Source organism: Papio anubis, chromosome 7 (genome assembly GCF_008728515.1).
Source record: "Papio anubis isolate 15944 chromosome 7, Panubis1.0, whole genome shotgun sequence".
NCBI lineage: Eukaryota > Metazoa > Chordata > Mammalia > Primates > Cercopithecidae > Papio > Papio anubis.
The window spans coordinates 148,677,068-148,695,295 of NC_044982.1; the positions used below are offsets into that span (position 1 = coordinate 148,677,068).

The 18,228-nt window shown below is 34.2% G+C and overlaps 1 protein-coding gene across 2 annotated transcripts in view; it reads right to left on the reverse strand.

Moving 5' to 3' along the window:
• Nucleotides 1-18,228, reverse strand: part of SPRED1 (sprouty related EVH1 domain containing 1) — a 103,976-nt gene that overhangs the window by 20,124 nt on the left and 65,624 nt on the right. For both annotated transcript variants that reach the window (XM_021940405.2, XM_009209889.4), the window contains 2 exons: nt 16,145-16,313; nt 13,758-13,804 (listed from right to left, as the gene is read on the reverse strand). In XM_021940405.2, coding sequence (XP_021796097.1) covers nt 13,758-13,804; nt 16,145-16,313 — 216 coding nt within the window. The remainder of the gene's footprint in view (nt 1-13,757; nt 13,805-16,144; nt 16,314-18,228) is intronic.

An 18,228-nucleotide genomic window follows, 5' to 3' on the forward strand; every position in this document is an offset into this window, starting at 1 on the left:
ATTTAATTCCTTTGGCATGCAATCACTCAGTTAGAAAATCACTGTAATACCAACGCTATTTTATGACACTGGGCTATCACAAGGATATAATAATAATTAAAAATGCTCTTGAAACTCAAAGCTGTTATTGTATCAAGGAGTAGGCAATTGAACTATTAAAAATATATCTGAGAATCTACTGTCACTTAAAATTATGTCAAAACTGGCTGTTATTTTTACCCAATTTTCATAACAGCTGTCCCAACGTGTTGTGACAGTTGCTGATAAAATATTGGAAAAATGTTGGCTGAACACTGATATCCAGCAAACATGCTTTCAAAATACATAATCAAAAGTGGGAAGAGCAGAAAACTTCAGGAAATGTATTTATTTGTTCCAGAGATTTTTGAAAATAAATGACTCAAATAATTGTCAAAAATCATAAGCAAACTGAATAGAAGAAAATATTGGGAGAAAAAAATAGGTGAGAAAAGATCTAAGTTAGAATTTTGTCTTACTTTAACTTCTCTAAATCACAATTTTTTTTTTTCTTTTGAAACGGAGTCTTGCTCTTGTCGCTCAGGCTGGAGTGCAGTGATGCAATCTTGGCTCACTGCAACCTCTGCCTCCCAGGTTCAAGCAGTTCTCTGCCTCAGCCTCCTGAGTAGCTGAGATTACAGGCACCCGCCGCCATGCCTGGCTAATTTTTTTTTTTTTTTTTTTTTAAAGTAGCAACAGGGTTTCACCACGTTGGCCAGGCTGGTCTCGAACTCCTGACTTCAAGTGATCCACCTGCCTCGGTCTCCCAAAGTGCTGGGATTACAGGTGCACAATTTCTTTTTATTACAAATTGAATATCTGCCTAAACAATCTCAGGGTTGGGATGCTCAGGAGATTGAAAACTATAAACAAGCGTAAGTTTTAGTAGTAGTATCAGTGAATTAAAAGATATTGCTTTTAATTGAGACTTTTTTTGAATTAGATTATCTTTTACTAAATTATAACTGAGAAGTCATGTTAAAATTATAAATTAAAATAGAGCTGACAAGCAAATCTGCATATGAACAAACTTAGTGTCTTGCTGTAATGAGCTGGGTTATTCTATTTATATCCTGTAAATTAAACATTAACACATTTTACTTTAAATAATACTTTTTAAATAATAATACTTTTTTAAAGAAAATATCACAAGTGTTTGTTGCTTCATGAAATTGTAATATTTAAGTAACAAATGATTTTTAAATGTTTACCAATGTACCTGGAATTAACCTATTAACTAGGAATAGTTCATATTGCACAATGAATTTATAGCTACACACCTAAATGGGTCTCAGCGAATAAAATAACCAAAGCATCATTCAAGTGGCTGATATGGCAAACAAAACACTGTTTGAAAATGCAAAGTATACAATCTACAATGAAGTATATATTATTCATGAATTGTAAGAATCAAATTAACATTTTAGAGAATCCTAAACTAGAAAAAAAGTATCTTCCTACTACCTAATTATCTCTTTCAGTAAGTTAAAAGTTTCAATGCATATTAAATTTACAAGTTTTTTAAGAAGTGGTGATAAGGAAAACAGGCATACTCATTCATTGCTAAATCTACACACAAAGAAGTAAAATAAAATCTGGAACAACTCTTTCTGGAAAGCAATTTTAATAAACTGTACCAAAAGCTTTTAAAACATTCACACATTTTGATCACTTCTTGAATCTGGCAAAGAAAAGAGTACTAAAATGGAAAAAGCTTTAGGCACAAAGTATTTTTCTCAGATTATTTGTTGTTTTAAAGTTTTTTATTTTTTTATTTCACTAGTTTTTTTGGAGAACAAGTGGTGTTTGGTTACACGAATAAGTTCTTTAGTGGTGATATCTGAGATTCTGGTGCACCCATCACCCGAATAGTGTACACTGTACCCAATGTGTATGTAGTCTTTCATCCCTCACCACTCCCACCCTTTTCCGAGTCCCCAAAGTCCAACGTATCATTTTTATGCCTTTGTGTCTTCATAGATTAGCTCCCACATATGAGTGAGAACGAGTGAGAACCTATAACGTTTGGTTTTCTATTCCTGAATTGCTTCACTTCGAATAATAGTTTCCAATTCCACCCAGGTTGCTGCAAATGCCATTATTTCTTTCCTTTTTATGGTTGAGTAGTATTCCATAATGTGTGTTTGTGTGTGTGTGTGTGTGTGTGTGAGTGTATACCACATTTTCTTTATCCACTCATTGACTGATGGGCATTTGGGCTGGTTCCGTACTTTGTAACTGCAAATTATGCTGCTACAAACATGCATGTGCAAGTATCTTTTTCGTATGACTTCTTTTCCTCTAGGTAGAGAACTATTTTTAATAGTAAAAAGAAACAACTTAACCATGCCATAATAAGAGAATGGTGAAGCAAATTATGATATGCCCATAAAGTGAAATATGGTGCTGTCATATGAAATCAGGTTTGGGAATAATGTAATATATAATGTAGGAAATGTTTAGTGTTAAAAACTCAGTATATAAAATTTTATTTACAGTATTATCACAGTCATAAAAAGATAAAAAGTTAGAAGGAAATAAAATGAAGGTTAATACTCCTTGATGGTATGATTAATTTTCTAATTTTGTAAGCTTACTTTTATATAATTTTAAAATCAAGGTACTGAATACTTTCTCCCTTACTTTTGATATACAATCATTTTATATTTTAAATTGCTATTATTTTAAACTTTATTGGAGGGGTGACTCAATGAGACTGATCTTTTTTTCAATTACCATGTTTATGAATTAATATTATTGCTAGAATGAGACAGGTTTAGCATCAATTCTATTCCTGTTTTGCCTTTCTTTTTCAAGAGACAGGGTCTTACTATGTTGTCCAGGATGGCCTCAAACTCCTGGTCTCAACTGGTCCTCCCTAGTAGCTGATACTACAGATGGGTACAGGCCACTGTGCCTGATAAATCATAATATTTAAAGTATAATACAAATATACTATATCAATGAAATCACTTTTTAGCTTAAATACATTTTCCCTCTTCATCTGAAATAATTAACTGAGAGACATACTATACCTTTGCCCAAATCCTTCTGAATTCATGCAGAATATGTCTTTATGTCAATAAAATAATTTTCTAAACAAGGTAATCTTCTGAATATCTTTCAAATCCATTTCCTCTTCTCAATACCCACTATTCACCGTCTTAATGCAAAGCCCTCATTATCTTTTTTTGCCTGTCTTATTTCAGTAGGTTTCTAACTGATTTCCTTGCTCCCAGCCTTTGTCCCATTATTCTTCAGGCAAATCTAATTGGTTTTTCTGTTCAAAACCCCTTAAGGTTTCCAATTACCAAAGCTTTGTTGGAAGACTAGGCACATACTGGAGGACTGGGAGGAGAATAAGTATTCGCTAAGGAACTCTTTTGCAAGGTACATAATTTACACAGTACATAGAAATGGGCCCTCTCTCCCTGGGAAACATGAGACTCACAAGATAAAGCCCAATTTTATTTTCCTATGAAAAAGAAATGGACAGTAAGTACATGAAAACATACTGACCATTAAAGACACATGAAAGTATAATGCCATTTGTATATACTAACTAGGTAAGACGTAAAAAAATACGTAGTAACACTCAATGTTGGCAAGGGTTTGGAGAAATAGAAATACTTTTTTGCACTGTTGGTGAGAGTGCAATTTGACAATGCTACTGGAAAAAAAAAAATTCATACTTTTTGACCCAGCATTTCCTTGAGATTGACTACATATACAGACACACACAGACACACACACACAATCACAGTAGCACTATTTTTTAACAAAAACAAAGAAAACAAGAATCAAAATATTTTACGGCTCTACCAGCAGGGAACTGGTTTAAAATTATAATATATGATAGAATTCTGTGCAGTGATTAAAACGATATTTTCAGTATTCCCAAGCTATTGTTAAATGAAAAGAGCCAGGTACAGAACAGTCAATATGGCATGATCCCATTTGTCTAACTGATAGAAGGATGAATTGATGTATATATATTTTTACTTTTAAAATTCCAGAAATTATTACACACCAAACTATTAATATAGTTCTGGGGAGTTGAGGCTAGAACCAGGGGACTCATGGGTTCTCTAAGGAGTTATTTTATATGTATAAAGGACTATATACATAACCATATAAATAATAATAGAACGTGTACATTTGTCACCCAACTTCAGTGAACATAACCAATACAACTAATTACCCCTTTGTGTTTCTCCACATTAGCACTCCCACCTGTATCACTTGGACCGTCAGCAGATAAACTCTATCTTGAAGTCATATTGTTTTTCATTTTCTTATCTTCTTTACAGTTTCACCACACAAATATCCCTTAACAATATTAGTTATAGATGCTTTCGAACTGACTGATATCGTGGGATATTCTGAAACTTCTTTGCTCAATTTTTTTCAGTGAAATTCATTCATATTGACATGTGTAGCAATAATCAGTCATGTTGACCTCTGTGTACCAATGACAGCTGCAATATATTGAGCATTTTCTATGTGTCAGACAGTCTCAAGTACTTTACATGGGTTAACTCAATCCTCACAATCATCTTTTGAGGTACACAGCATTACAACCTATTCCATATGAAGAGACTAAAATTCAAAGGGATTAAGCAACTTGCCTAAAATAAAAGTTACTAGGTGGCAGAGTTTGGATAAGAACACTACAATTTATTCATCTATTCTCTGCCTATGGATGTTTGGGCAGTTCTAATTTTTGGCTCTTTCAATAAACGTTGCTAGGAATAATAGTTTATAGGCCTTATGGTATATATACCCAAGAGTTTCTCTAGAAGATATCCAAGAATAGAAATGCTGGGTCACAGGATATACATATGTTCCAGTTCTCATAATGAAAATGATTTTCGAAGGTGGTTTAAACAATTCATATATCCACAATGAGTGCTCCATATTCTTACCAAGACAAGGTGCTGCCATACTGTTCACTCTTATATGTATATCTGTTATTTAATTCGTATTATAATGGATCCATCTTATTAAAAATTACATAGTGGCTTTCCTTATGTGAATAAGAAACTCCAAGAATGAACAAAAGAATAAATGAATACACAGTCTGTTACTTAAAGAGTCAATATGCTTTCTTAATATGGCTTATTCCTACTGGTTTTCATCCTCATTTCTTTACTTTACAAATATTGATGTACCTGTTTCTTTCCGTTAGCATCTGATGTTTCATACTTCTGATTTTCTGGTACAAGTCGCTTCCTCTGCCCAACAATGACATGCTTCAAATTTTCCACTAAAAAACTGTTTTATGCTTAACCTCAGCCACAAACTCATTAAAAAGTCTTTGTTGATTCACTCACAAGTTATTCACTCTCCTTTGAATTACTTTAAAATTACATGTATCTATCACCGTATATTCTGAGTACTCTTTTATTTACATTCTTCCCATGAACCAGTGCTATACTCTGAATGTTTGTGTCCCCCACAAAATTCATATGTGGAAATCTAATTACCAATGTGATGGTATTAGGAGGTGGGGCTATGATTCAATTAGGAAGGTAGAGCCCTCATGAATGTGATTAGTGTCCTTATAAAAGAGATTCCAGAGTGCTGTCCTGTTCTTTCCACCATGTGAGAATATAGCCAAAAAGTACCACTTATGAACCCGAAAGTGGGCCCTCACCAGGCACAGTCTGTGCCTTGAGAGTGGACTTCCCAGACTCAAGAATGGTGACAAATTACTTTTATTTATAAGCTACCCAGTCATGGGATTTTGCTGTAGCAGCTAGAACGAACTAGGACAACCTGTAAAGAGGGACTCTGCCTAAGTTTTATCCCTGGAGCATAGAACTATATGCCTGGTGCACACTGAGAATTCTATAATCTGTGATATGCGAATATCCAATAATCAGATCACATTGATACCTCAGGAATAAATGTGATATAATAGAAAAAAAAGTGTATACAGAGAGCTCCTTAAACAATAATAAATCTAAACACTCTAGCTAGTTAGCTAGACAGGGTCTTGCTCTGTTGCCCAGGGTGGAATGCAGTGGCACGATCACAGCTCACTGTAACCTTGACCTTCCAGGCTCAAATGATCCTCTCACCTCAGCCTCCCGAGTAGCTGGAACTACAGGTGCACTCCACCATACCTGGCTAATTTTTTGCTTTTGGCAGAGACAGAGTCTCACTGTGTTGCTCAGGCTGGTCTTGAACTCCTAGGCTCAAGCAATCTTTCCATCTCATCCTCCCAAACTGCTGGGATTACAGGCATGAGCTATCACACCTGGCAAAAAAAAATCTCTGAGTAACTGTTATTCAAAGTTCAAGTTATAAAAATAATAAAAATTATTTCCATAATCCTACCCCTGTGGAATAGCCACTATTACTATTTGACATATATCTTCCTAAATTTCCTAACGCATGTATATGTGTTTACATGCTATGTACAATTTGATCCCATTTATATTAGTCTATCCATACAGGGCTCCTTTTCTTCACTTCTTAACATTCTATGGACCTTCCCCATATCAGTATACACGTTACACTTTGCAACTGCTGCAGAGAAGTCCAGTATTGCATATGTCATATATTACTTAGCTAATACTCTATTTATGGGCATTTAGATTTCCAAATTTCTGTTATATGCATTGTAATGTACTTCTTTTTACATATATCTTGGTGTACCTGTATTATTTCTTTAGTATTAGTTCCTATAAATGGAATTGTTGAATAAAGTATATACACATATTCAATTACATTACCAAGCTACCCTTTGGTAAACTTATGTTATCAACTGAAAACCCCTTAATTGTATAAGACAGAGGAACCATTTCCTTACATCTCTGCCCACACTGGGTCTTATCACTTACCTAACTTTTATATTAGGGATGTTCAACCTAAGTATAAATGCGTATAATATAATATAATATAATATACCTACCCTAATAAAAAAATTTAAAATCTGAGCATTATTTTGAGCCACATGTCAGTGCTTAAGAAAATCTGAATTTTGGAGCATTCTGAATTGTGGATTAGGGATACTCAACCTGTAGTAATAACCAAAACATTTTCTTAATTTGGATATGATTAAGCATAAAGTGTTCAGACTTAGACAAACTTCTATTTTTTTTGACTGGGTTATATAACCCCTGAAAAGTGACAATTACTATGGAAACATGAAGGTAAGATAAAATTAGGTGGTGGGAAATCCCAAAAATCTTCCACAAAAGTAAAAAGTTAATATATGATAGGCACAAAGACTGTAAAATCACTGGCATGATCTCTAGTTTAAAAAAAATAACATCTATAGCAGTTATATATACTCACATTCGATGCTTTTAGTATTGTATGATGGCACAGGCTAATGTGTAATGTCTACAAAGTAACCATGCCAATAGTGCACAATGAAAAGCTGTTTTTCTCTCAGTTGCTGGTATAAGAATTATTCTCTTATGGTTGATAAGTGAGTGCCTAACTTTTTATTTTCCAAAGACTTCTATAGCAATTTTGTGTGTAGAGGCAAAAGGATACAGAGTAAAGCAATAAAATAATTCCAGCTGTAGCTCTTGAGCAGAACATAAGGCCAGATGACAGCTAAAGAAAAAACAAAAACAAGTTGCTTCTCTCCTCCCTTTGCGCCCCATCTTCTAGTGCTAGCTCTCAGAAAGAGAAAATTTAGTGCTGTTTTGCAAACCCTTGTTAATGTATGATTCCCAATAAATAAATCAAATGCAGAAAAAAAGGGACATCACAGTCAACATACTGCTCAAGAACATCATTCTTGTAATTGTAAATCACAAATTACAGGTTTGCAAAATGTGTGGCTGGCTCATATCCTACTAAAGTAAGTTTTATAACAATTATATCATTGGTTTATTAAATGACAGAAGTGGTTTAAAATTTTTCTTTGGTAAAAAGCCCTTATATCTTGGCATTACATGTGTTAAACATGCTACCATAGCAATTCTTTAGGTATTTAAAATTATATGCTCAAATTAGGCTAGCTTAGGAAGCATAGAAAAAAACGAAAAAAATTACTCTAATTCCACAAGCCCAAAAAAACCATTATTAACATTGTGGTGTAGTGTTTCCAGTTTCAATTCATTTTAAATTTGGCCACAACTGTCTCCTATTCTGTTCATTAGATTTCTTTAGTTTGATTCGCTTAAGGGTAAGAACAAACCAACCCTTGAATTTTTAGTTTTCTATTTGTCTATGAGCTTTGACTGGAAACATTAACAGCATATAGCATTTTCTTTAAGCTACCTGAACACAGCCATCTGTGATGAAAAAATATACAAGGAATATGAAAAATGCAGCAAGACACAATGTCTGACAATAGTAGTAAAGGAAAACAAGTCCTGTAACCTGGTTTATTCAACAGAAGAACTACCTTTCTAACGAAGAGTTAGTTTGGCTTAATGTAGTATTAGGTTTGCAGAGACTGTTTACTGTCTGTAGATCAACTTTTGAGTTAATAAGGAGTAGTTATACACATCCTGCTAACACATAAATCTTCAACCCTTTAAATGACAAATGTATTTCTAGGATTTTTATTTTAAGGTCACACTCAAAGACACAAATTAAAATGTATGTAAAAGGCTGTGGGAAATATTCGATGATGTGAATGATTAAATTGTAGTATAGCTACATAATGGAATGGCTAAGATCAAAGACTCTGAAGTTAGACTGACACAATGAAAATGGCCAAGAGATTTTAAGCTGACTGCATTTTAGAAGTATGATCCCAATGGTGCTTCTAAAAGGAAGTATGCATTTGTATACAAGATGTCAGAAGAAAGAAAAGCCTAAGCAGAAATATCCAAATATGAACTAATTATTTTTGGGCAGGAATGAATGATTCCTAATTTTGTCTTTATAATTTTCAAAATATGCATACATTAGTCTAAGAGTCAATAAAATTTTAAATAACAAAACATTATGCAAAAAGTTATACAGAGAATTTTTTTGCTCTCTTATTGGGTAATAAATAAAATTCAATCTAAGACACATCAAGGCTTTCTGAAAACTGTTAAGGCAGCACTTACTAAAGGATTGTGATAGCTTGCGGTACCATTAAATACTCTGTACTACCTAAATAAAGCCAGTCCACTTAGTTTTCAGATATAGAGCCTTATTAAAATATTACCACCTTTGAAAATCGTTACATGAACAATTCATATCCCTTGCCTAAAGCAAAATTAGACAAACATAAATCATAGCCTTCTAATCATTTTGGCTCAGAAATGACATTACTTACTTCTAAAAAAGATTAAGTTAGTCATGTACTTCTCAATGGCCAAACGAGAAAACATGACAATGTTTTACTTCATATCAATCAGATCTCATCTTTCTTCTGCCCCAAAACATATCTAAGATCTTTTCCTCTTTTAACCTCAAGCCTGTTGTGAGGTAAGTTTTGTGGGTTTTGTTCTCAATCCAGTATATCTGAACAATAAGAGCTGTAAATGTTGTAAGTGACAACTCTGTCAGCACTAAAAATGATCTTAAAACAAAGCATAAGCTAGCATTAAACAACAACAACGAAAACCCAGACCAGGCACAGTGACTCATGCCATAATCCCAACACTTTGAGAGACCAAGTGGGTGGATCACTTGAGCCCAGGAGTTTGAGACCAGCCTGGGCAACATGGCAAAACTGTCTCTACCAAATAGATACAAAAATTAGCTGTGAGTGGTGGTACGTGCCTATAGTCCAGCTACTCGGGAGGCTGAGGTGGGAGGACCATGTGAACCCAGGAAACAAAGGCTGCAGTGAGCTGAGATCATGCCACTGCACTCCAGCCTGGGTAACAGAATAAGATCCTGTCTCAAAACAAACAAAAAACCAAAAGCTCTCATTTGCCTCATTAAAATAGTCAAAGAAAGAAACTAAATGAAAAGAACAGTAATACCTTATTATTGATTAGGTTTTTAAAAATCTTAATTTTTAAGATTTTTCCTCAAAACTTTTCTTGAATGCCAATTATGTATGTGATTAGCACTATATTACACATCAGGAATAAAAGATGAACAAGATAGGATTTCAAATTCAAATGATGATCTGTTATAAAACCCTCCAAAGACAGATATGAAATAGAAAGGTAAATTTCTTTCTGTTGACTTATGATAACTGATGAAGACATTAGCTGTTGAAAGCAGAAAGTTGTCCAATAACTTATGAAGGAAATGTCTAGTAAAGTTATTGGCACAAAAATAGGTACTCAAATATTTGTTGAATTAATTAATGAACATTCAAAAGAGAGAGGATTTCCACTCTGGCATTTAATACCTTCAAAACATTTATTTAAATATAACATTATCATTACTTTTATTGTGTTAAAAAATTAGATAATGCGTTATTCTTTTAAACTATATTGTCTTTGTAAACAATTGCCAATGAAGTAAACCTGATATAAACACTACCTTAAACCATAATCTGTATTCAAAACATTTATTTATGTCAAGCCCATAAGATGAATTATGAAACTTAACATGTATTTTATTCCTAATAAAGTAGCTAGATAAATCATAACACACTGCAACTTCCCATACATTTCAAAAGAAGAATGACGTTCTAAACCTTTGGAACATCATAAATGAAATAAATGGTACTAAAGTAAATTTAAGAGTTTTCTTTTGCAGTTGTAACTCTGAAAAAATTAGCTATCATTCTAATCATCTTAAGAAAAAGTTAAACTTCCCTTTCTGCTTGTGCATTCTTTACCTATAGATGCATTAAAAATTACCACAACACTTAGCAGCTTCAAACACAAACATTTATTATCTCATAGTTTCTGTAAGTCAGAAATGTGGGACCAATTTAGCTGGGTGATTCTGGCTCATAGTCCCCATGAAGTTCTAGTCAAGAGACTGGCAGTGGCTGTAATTATCTGAAGGCTTGTTTGTGGCTGAAGGACTTGCTTTCAGGATGATTCACTTCACGTGGTTGTTGCTAAAAGGCTCCAGTTCCTTGCTGGTTGTTGGCAGATGACCTCAATTCCTCACATGGATCTCTTCATACATTTCCTTCAGTGTCCTCATGTATAGTAGCTTGCTTCTCCCAGAGTGATACAAGACAGAAAGCAAGATGGAAGCCAGAAATTTTCTTATCATCTGCCCTCAGAAGTCACACTTCAACACATTCCGTTTGGTAGAAGTGAGTCCCTAGGAACAGCCTATACTCAGGAAGAGGGGAATTAGACTCCAGTGAAGAAAGGAGTATAAAATATTTCCATATTTTAAAACGACCATAATTCACTGCTCTTTGAACACCAATTATTTATATTTTTCTCATATTCAAAATACATTCTACCCTCCCATGACTCCCTACAAGTCTCATCTTTTTACAGCAACATCTTCAAAGCTAGGATGCCGTCTTCTAAACAGGTGCAGGTACAGATGAAACTCCCTGGGTATATGTAGTTCCTTAAATGCTGCTCCTTGAATATATATCGCTTCTCTCAATCTGATGATCTGGAACTAAAGATACAAATTATCTGCCCAACACATACCCAAAAGACAATGGTAGGACAGGCAGAGGATAACTGCCATGTGACCTTCTTGTTCAAAAGTGGAAAAAATGAGAGGAACAACATAGTTATTGGTGCACGTAATTCTGAAATCAAGGTGGCAACACTGGAAGTTCCTAGAGTGGAACTTAGGACCTGGGAATAATTTTTCATAACTCTTGGCTCTGGCCTTTGAGATCTTGGTTCTAATTTCTAATTTCCTTCTATTTTCATTGAAGGGTGGGCCAAGTTTGCATCTGTATAGTTTTCAACTTGCTTCCTGCAAGTAGAATTTTGGGGATTCAAAGGGCCCCTCTTCAATCAAAGGTGGTATTTCTGCCAATATAATGCGTCAAAAAACTTTGTGAATCTTATAGAGGTCCACTCCGTTAGATAAAAAGCACACTCATAAATGAGAAAAACTCTTCTCAACCTTAAACTTCTGCTATGTGACATACATTTACACTTCTTATAGGACCTATTACTTTAATTGAAAGATTCTCTGAGGTTCATCTTAAATCCTCCTGAGGTCTTAACAAAGGAATTTACACTCACATCCTTAGACAATGCTTTTCTGAGAAGGCCCTGGATTTGATCTTTGCTTAGAAGCCATTTCTTAATCTTAGCCGTTTGACATATTGAGAAACTGAGAATTTTCAAAACCAGCGAAGTCCTGGGTTCTTGTTTAGGAGTCCTTCCTTAGTTTACTTCTCTCATTTACTTTTTATCATAAGCAGTAAGAAGAAATCAGACAAAAAGCTTCAACTTTTTGCTTGAAAACTCCTTAGCTTAACCACCCAGTACATTGGGTATATTTTCTGTTTCCCACATTACTGCCAGGTGACATCGTTGCTAAGCTTTCAGACACTAAACAAACATTCCCTTTCTTCCATTTTCCAATATGATTTTCTTCATTTTCATTTAAACCCTCACTGACGCTCTATCCAAAGACCTTTAAGCTTCCAGTAACAGTCTCTTCGGAACTTTATTAAACCTCGCCTCAAAGACCTTCCAGCTTTTATTTACTGTCTGAGTCCTGAGTCCAAAGTCATTCCCATGTTTTAGTATTTGTTGCAGCAGCACTTCATTTTCAGGTCTCCAGAATCTGTATCAGTCAAAAATCATTCCCAAATTTAGTGGCTTAAAATAACAAACATTTATTATTTCACAGTTCCTGTTGACCAGGAATTCAAGAGCAGCTTAAATAGATGGTTTTGGTTCAGGGTCCCTCATAAGGTTGCAGTGAAAACATGGCACAACTGGTCATCTTAAGGCTTGCTTGGAGCTGAATAACCTGCTTCCAAGGTGGCTCACTAATATGGCTGTTGTCTGAAGGCTTCAGTTCCTCACCACATGAACAACTACATAGTGTTGCTTGAATGTCCTTATAATATGGCAGTTAGGCATCCTCCATAATGTGGGTGACCTCAAGCAATTAGTTGAAAGGCATAAGAAAAAAGATTGAGGTCCTCTGAAGAGAATAGAATTCAGCCTTCTCATGACTGCAACACCAACTTGTGCCAATTTCCAGCATGCCTGCCCATTCTGCCAACCCAGCCCACAATCTTATGAACCACTTCCTTAATAAAAAAAAAAAAAAAAAGAAAAAAAGAAACTTTACTTTCCATATAAAGATTGGTATCTCTTATCTGAAATGCTTGGAACCAGAACTGTTTCAAATTTCAGAATATTTGTATGTGCATAATAAGACATCTTAAGGATAGCACCCAACTTTACAGATGAAATTTATTTATGTTTATACACCTTATAACACACAGGCTGAAGGTAATTTTATACATGATTTAAAATAATTTCAGGCATGAAACAAAATTCTGGCTGCATTTTTAGTGTGATTCATTACATGAGGTCAAGTGTAAATTTTTTCTACTTGAGGTGTCAAGTCCATACTCAAAAAGTTTTGGATTTTGGGGCCAGGCACAGTGGCTCAGGCCTATAATTCCAGCATTGTGGGGAGGTGGGTGGATTGCTTCAGCCCAGGAGTTCGAGACCAGCCTGAGCAACAATGCAAGACCTTGTCTCAAAAAGAAAAAAGTTTCAGATTTTGGAACATTCAGATTTTAAATTTTCAGATGAGGGATGCTCAACCTGTATTGGTTATTTTTTTCTGGAGAAATTTGACAAATACAGTGTCTTAGAAATATTCTTAGCAATTGATAAGTTTATTTAATAAGGCTAGTGATTTCTTCCACATCCTTTATGTTTACAAATTCCTTCCAAGCCGTTACTTACTTGTAAGTCATCTGCCCCTTCAGCTTCATTTTTTGATTCGGGGCATCCTAAGAAAATAGATAAGGTTAATTAAGCATAGAATTTTTGTCTCAGAGTCCAGTATTAATGACTAATTGATTATGTCATTATAATACTTGAAAAGACTAATCAGAGATCTTTCAGGATTGCCTGGCAATTAAGATACTGGCCACTTATATTTGCCCGTTAGAATAATGGAGAATAATGTAATTATTTCCTTCTTCCATAGGAAAATTTCCAGTTGCTTAACTAACGAGATGTTTTCTCTGAAAGTATACTATCTCTAGCACCCCCTGCCCCTAGTTTCTCCCAAATACTGCCAATTACTAGGCAGATTATAATTACACTGCTCTGGTGATGCTAAGATGCGATTTATTCAATTTTTCTAAATGCTTTGACCCAGGAAACAGTATTTAGTACCCAAAGCCAGGATTTTAGTTGCTTTAGCTAAGATGGAAAACAAATGAGTTTTAATCCACTATTGATAGTTAAAGGCCAACTGTTGTTACTGACTTTTGTGCATCAATGTCTCTGTACAGATTTTCATGCTGTTAAGGGTACCTTTAGTTTCAATAAACTAATAAGAAAGGATTTGTCCTAGTATTCTTAGTTCATGCTACCCTTGAGAGGCACAGCTTAGCATGGAGTAGGCATGAGATAAGGAGAAATGTGCCCTTTTGAAAGAGCAGCATATTTTATCTTTTTGTCACAGAAGGTCAAGTAAAAGCAATCTGAGATTGTTGAAAGTCTATATAACAGCCGATGATAATGCTAGCTAATGTTTTTCAATGTTCAAAAATAACAAGGCAGACTAAGTACTATAGTCTATTCTACCTGGGAGTTTGTAAGCTACTCCTTGTAAATCATTTTTTAAAACATTAAACCCAATCTATTTGATCCTAGTGAAAGAAGTATACTGTTATGGTACATGAGCATAAGCTTAAAAGTAATTCAAAACTTTAAATCATATAAATTCCAGCAGCCATGGATAATATTTTTCTCTTTAAAGCACTGGTTCTTCAAACCTTGCTAAAAGTTAGAATCAATTGAGGAATTGTCAAAAAATACACTGATGCCAGAGTATGGCGTCAAACCAAAATATATCAGAATCTCTGTGGAATGAGGCACAGGGTATCATGTATTTTTTTTTTTTTTAAGTTTCTTATTTTTTTTCTTCAAATTCAAATTACAATTACTTGACTAGAGAACAATTCCTCACTATATTTGAACTTACTTGGAGTTTGTGAAAAATAATGGGTGACTCGACTCCATTTCCCAGATAGATTCAATTGGTCTGGAGTGGAGACTAAGTCATTTTAAGCTTCAAAAGCTTCCCAGATGATTGTAATGTGTAGCCAAGGTTAAGAACACTGATCTAGGGAGAATTTATGGGGTCTTACAATAAATACAAAATGGGTACTATTACTTCATAGTAATTTTTTCTGGATCAGAATAAAAAATTACTCATTTACCAAATTCCAATCCTTTAAAGTAGCTAAATAAATTACTTAACTACAGTTTCATGCACTATCAAAAGAGATTTGTACAACGTATTTCCATGTTCTTGCCTGTGACTGGTCTCATAGTTTATGTTTTCAGATTTTCTTATTAAAATGACATCTTCAAAATACACAAATCACAATGTAGTCTAGCACACTTTCAGTTACTTCATACAGAAAGTTAAATTGAAATAATTTTCCTTCCTAATTAGAAAAAAAAATCAAGTCTTAGATATTTCTACCTTTATGGGAAGAAATGGGTTTTAATGTGATTTTTAAGTAAGCATAAGTCAGTCTTAAATAAAAAAACATTATTCTTCCCTTCAAAACCTGTATGCTTTTGAGTTAACATTTTAATAGACTGAAAAGATAACAAAGGAATAGATGAGGTTTGGAAGTCTGCCAATCCTCAATAATGAAATCAATAAAGTAAAGACTTTTGTCGTGGAATAACTACAGTCTACATACATTTGAATATTACAAGTTCTATATAATTACCCAAAAAAAGGATGTGACTGGTGTCATACATACACAAGTAGAATACCAACTGGGATTCTCACAGCTGTATATTTCTAGTCCCCCTTCCTTCAAGTTTTTATTTTAAAACATTTGAATTATCTGAAGTCAGCTGTTGATGGACTATTCAAGATAGTACATGCAATTGACATAGACTATGATGTGACAAATACAAATCAGGTTAAGGAGTCTATTATTTTCTCTTCATCTATTGTGAGGTTTCAAAGCCAGGTCACATATCACAAAAGCTGACATGGTCAAAGTGTGAAAACTACTTTTGGTCAACTTTAAGAAAGATAACCTCTACTATATATAACTGATAAATAAATTAAGAAAATAGTCAAGAATACTTACCTTGAGAAATATCCTCTATAGCTCTTCGGATACCTCTATCAAAAGCCCTAGCATCAGCAGGACTTTGAAACGTAAGACCAAACTTCTTGTCATCAATCTTCCAGTGGTGAAATGTTGGAGTGACCTTATTATAAATGAGGTCTTTTTTAAGCATACATTCCAAAACCACCTGACAAAAGCCAAATACCAAAAATTAATATACATGTATCAAATGCATCTAATGTAGCTCATAAATACAAACTGAGGTGATAAAAAGCTATTACTTTTTAATGAATAATTTCTAATATTTTAAATAAAGTCTTCACGAAGTCACTCACTAAAGAGATTAAGATGGAATAAAAAAATGCACATTATAAACAGGATGCTTATTATACTCCCATTTTAAAGAATACACACATATATACACTCCCATTGCACACAAAATTTCTGGAGGCATATATCAGGAATTAGTTCCAGGAAAGAGGCAGGGGGTTGGTAGTAATGAAATTTAATTTTTTAAAGTCATTTTTGGCTGGGGGCAGTGGCTCACACCTGTAATCCCAGCACTTTGGGAGGCCGAGGCGGGCGGATCACTTGAGATCAGGAATTTGAGACCAGCGTGGCCAACATGGTGAAATGCCATCTCTGCTAAGAATATAAAAAATTCGCTGGGCGTGGTGGTACATGCCTGTAATCCCAGCTACTCAGGAGGCTGAGGCAGAAGAATCGTCTGAGCCCAGGAGGCGGAGGTTGCAGTGAGTTGAGATCAGGTCACTGCACTCCAACCTGGGCAACACAGTGAGACTTTGTCTCAAAAACAAAACAAAACAAAATAAAATAAAATAAAGTCATTTTCCTAAATGTCTTAAAAGATGTATTTATATTTTGTGTAAGAATTTAACGGTCACGGCAGTAAAACAAATACTCTTTGCCACTTTCTCAAAATATGTATTTAAGTGAGTTACCTAACTTTTTAAAGCCTTAGTTTACTCATCTCTAAAATAGAAATTGCAGTATTAAAATATCCCAGAGCTTAGAGTGGAATGACCGAATGTGCATTCATGTAAAGAGCTTCATGCAATGTATGAAGCAATATACCTTTGGTTTTTAAATTTTTTATTTTGAAAGTACTTCAGATTTGTAGAAACACCTGTAACAAGAATAACACAGAAAATTCCTGTTTGCCCTTTATCCAGACCTATCACATTACTTTTTAACATTCTCTATGCATATGTCCATGTATAAACATTTATTATGAATTCTTTCAAAGGAGTTACATATATTATGTTCTACTGATCTTTAATACACACTTGAGTGTATTTCCTAAGTGCAATACTGTTCTCTTATGTAATCACAGTATGGTGATCTCATTCAGGAAATTTAAAATCAACACAGAACTTTAATCTATAGACCATGTTCCACAGACCATGTTTCATTTTTGCCTACTATACTAATAATGTCTTTTATAGCATTTTAAAAATCTTTCCAGTGTAGGATCCATTCCAGGACAGTTATAAGGTCCCTTCAATCTTTCGTTCCTGGGCCTTTGTCTTTCATCATATTCACAATATGCTTAATGTTAGTTGTCACTATTACTATATAAAACAGAAGTGGATCTATCAGTGATCTTTGCAATTAATCTAATTAATAAAAAGACTAGAACTACACACCTTAATTATTTTAAGAATCCCCTATAAGAAAATAGGAGGAAATAATTAAAAATAATTCAAATGAAACCCATAGTAGCACATGACACATAATAAATGCTCAGTTGGTATTTGGTGAAAGATTATCTTTCCACTACCTCCACTCTTTTCCAATCACCATTATCACTTGCACATCTCTTCCATGCACTGCTGATGATCCCCTCATATATTACTAGTAGTAGTGAATTACTATTAGTAATTACACTACTCTGCAGGTAGAGTAATAATTTTTCTTAAAATAAAAATAGCAACTTTGCTGGACCACTTCCTAGTTTCAATGTCTTTTCAATGCTTTCAAGACTAAAATTCCTACTATGACCTACTAGGCCCTGCATGAGCTGATCTTTGTCTATTTGCCAAATCCTTAAGTTACAGTCGCAGACAAACATTAGGTACTAA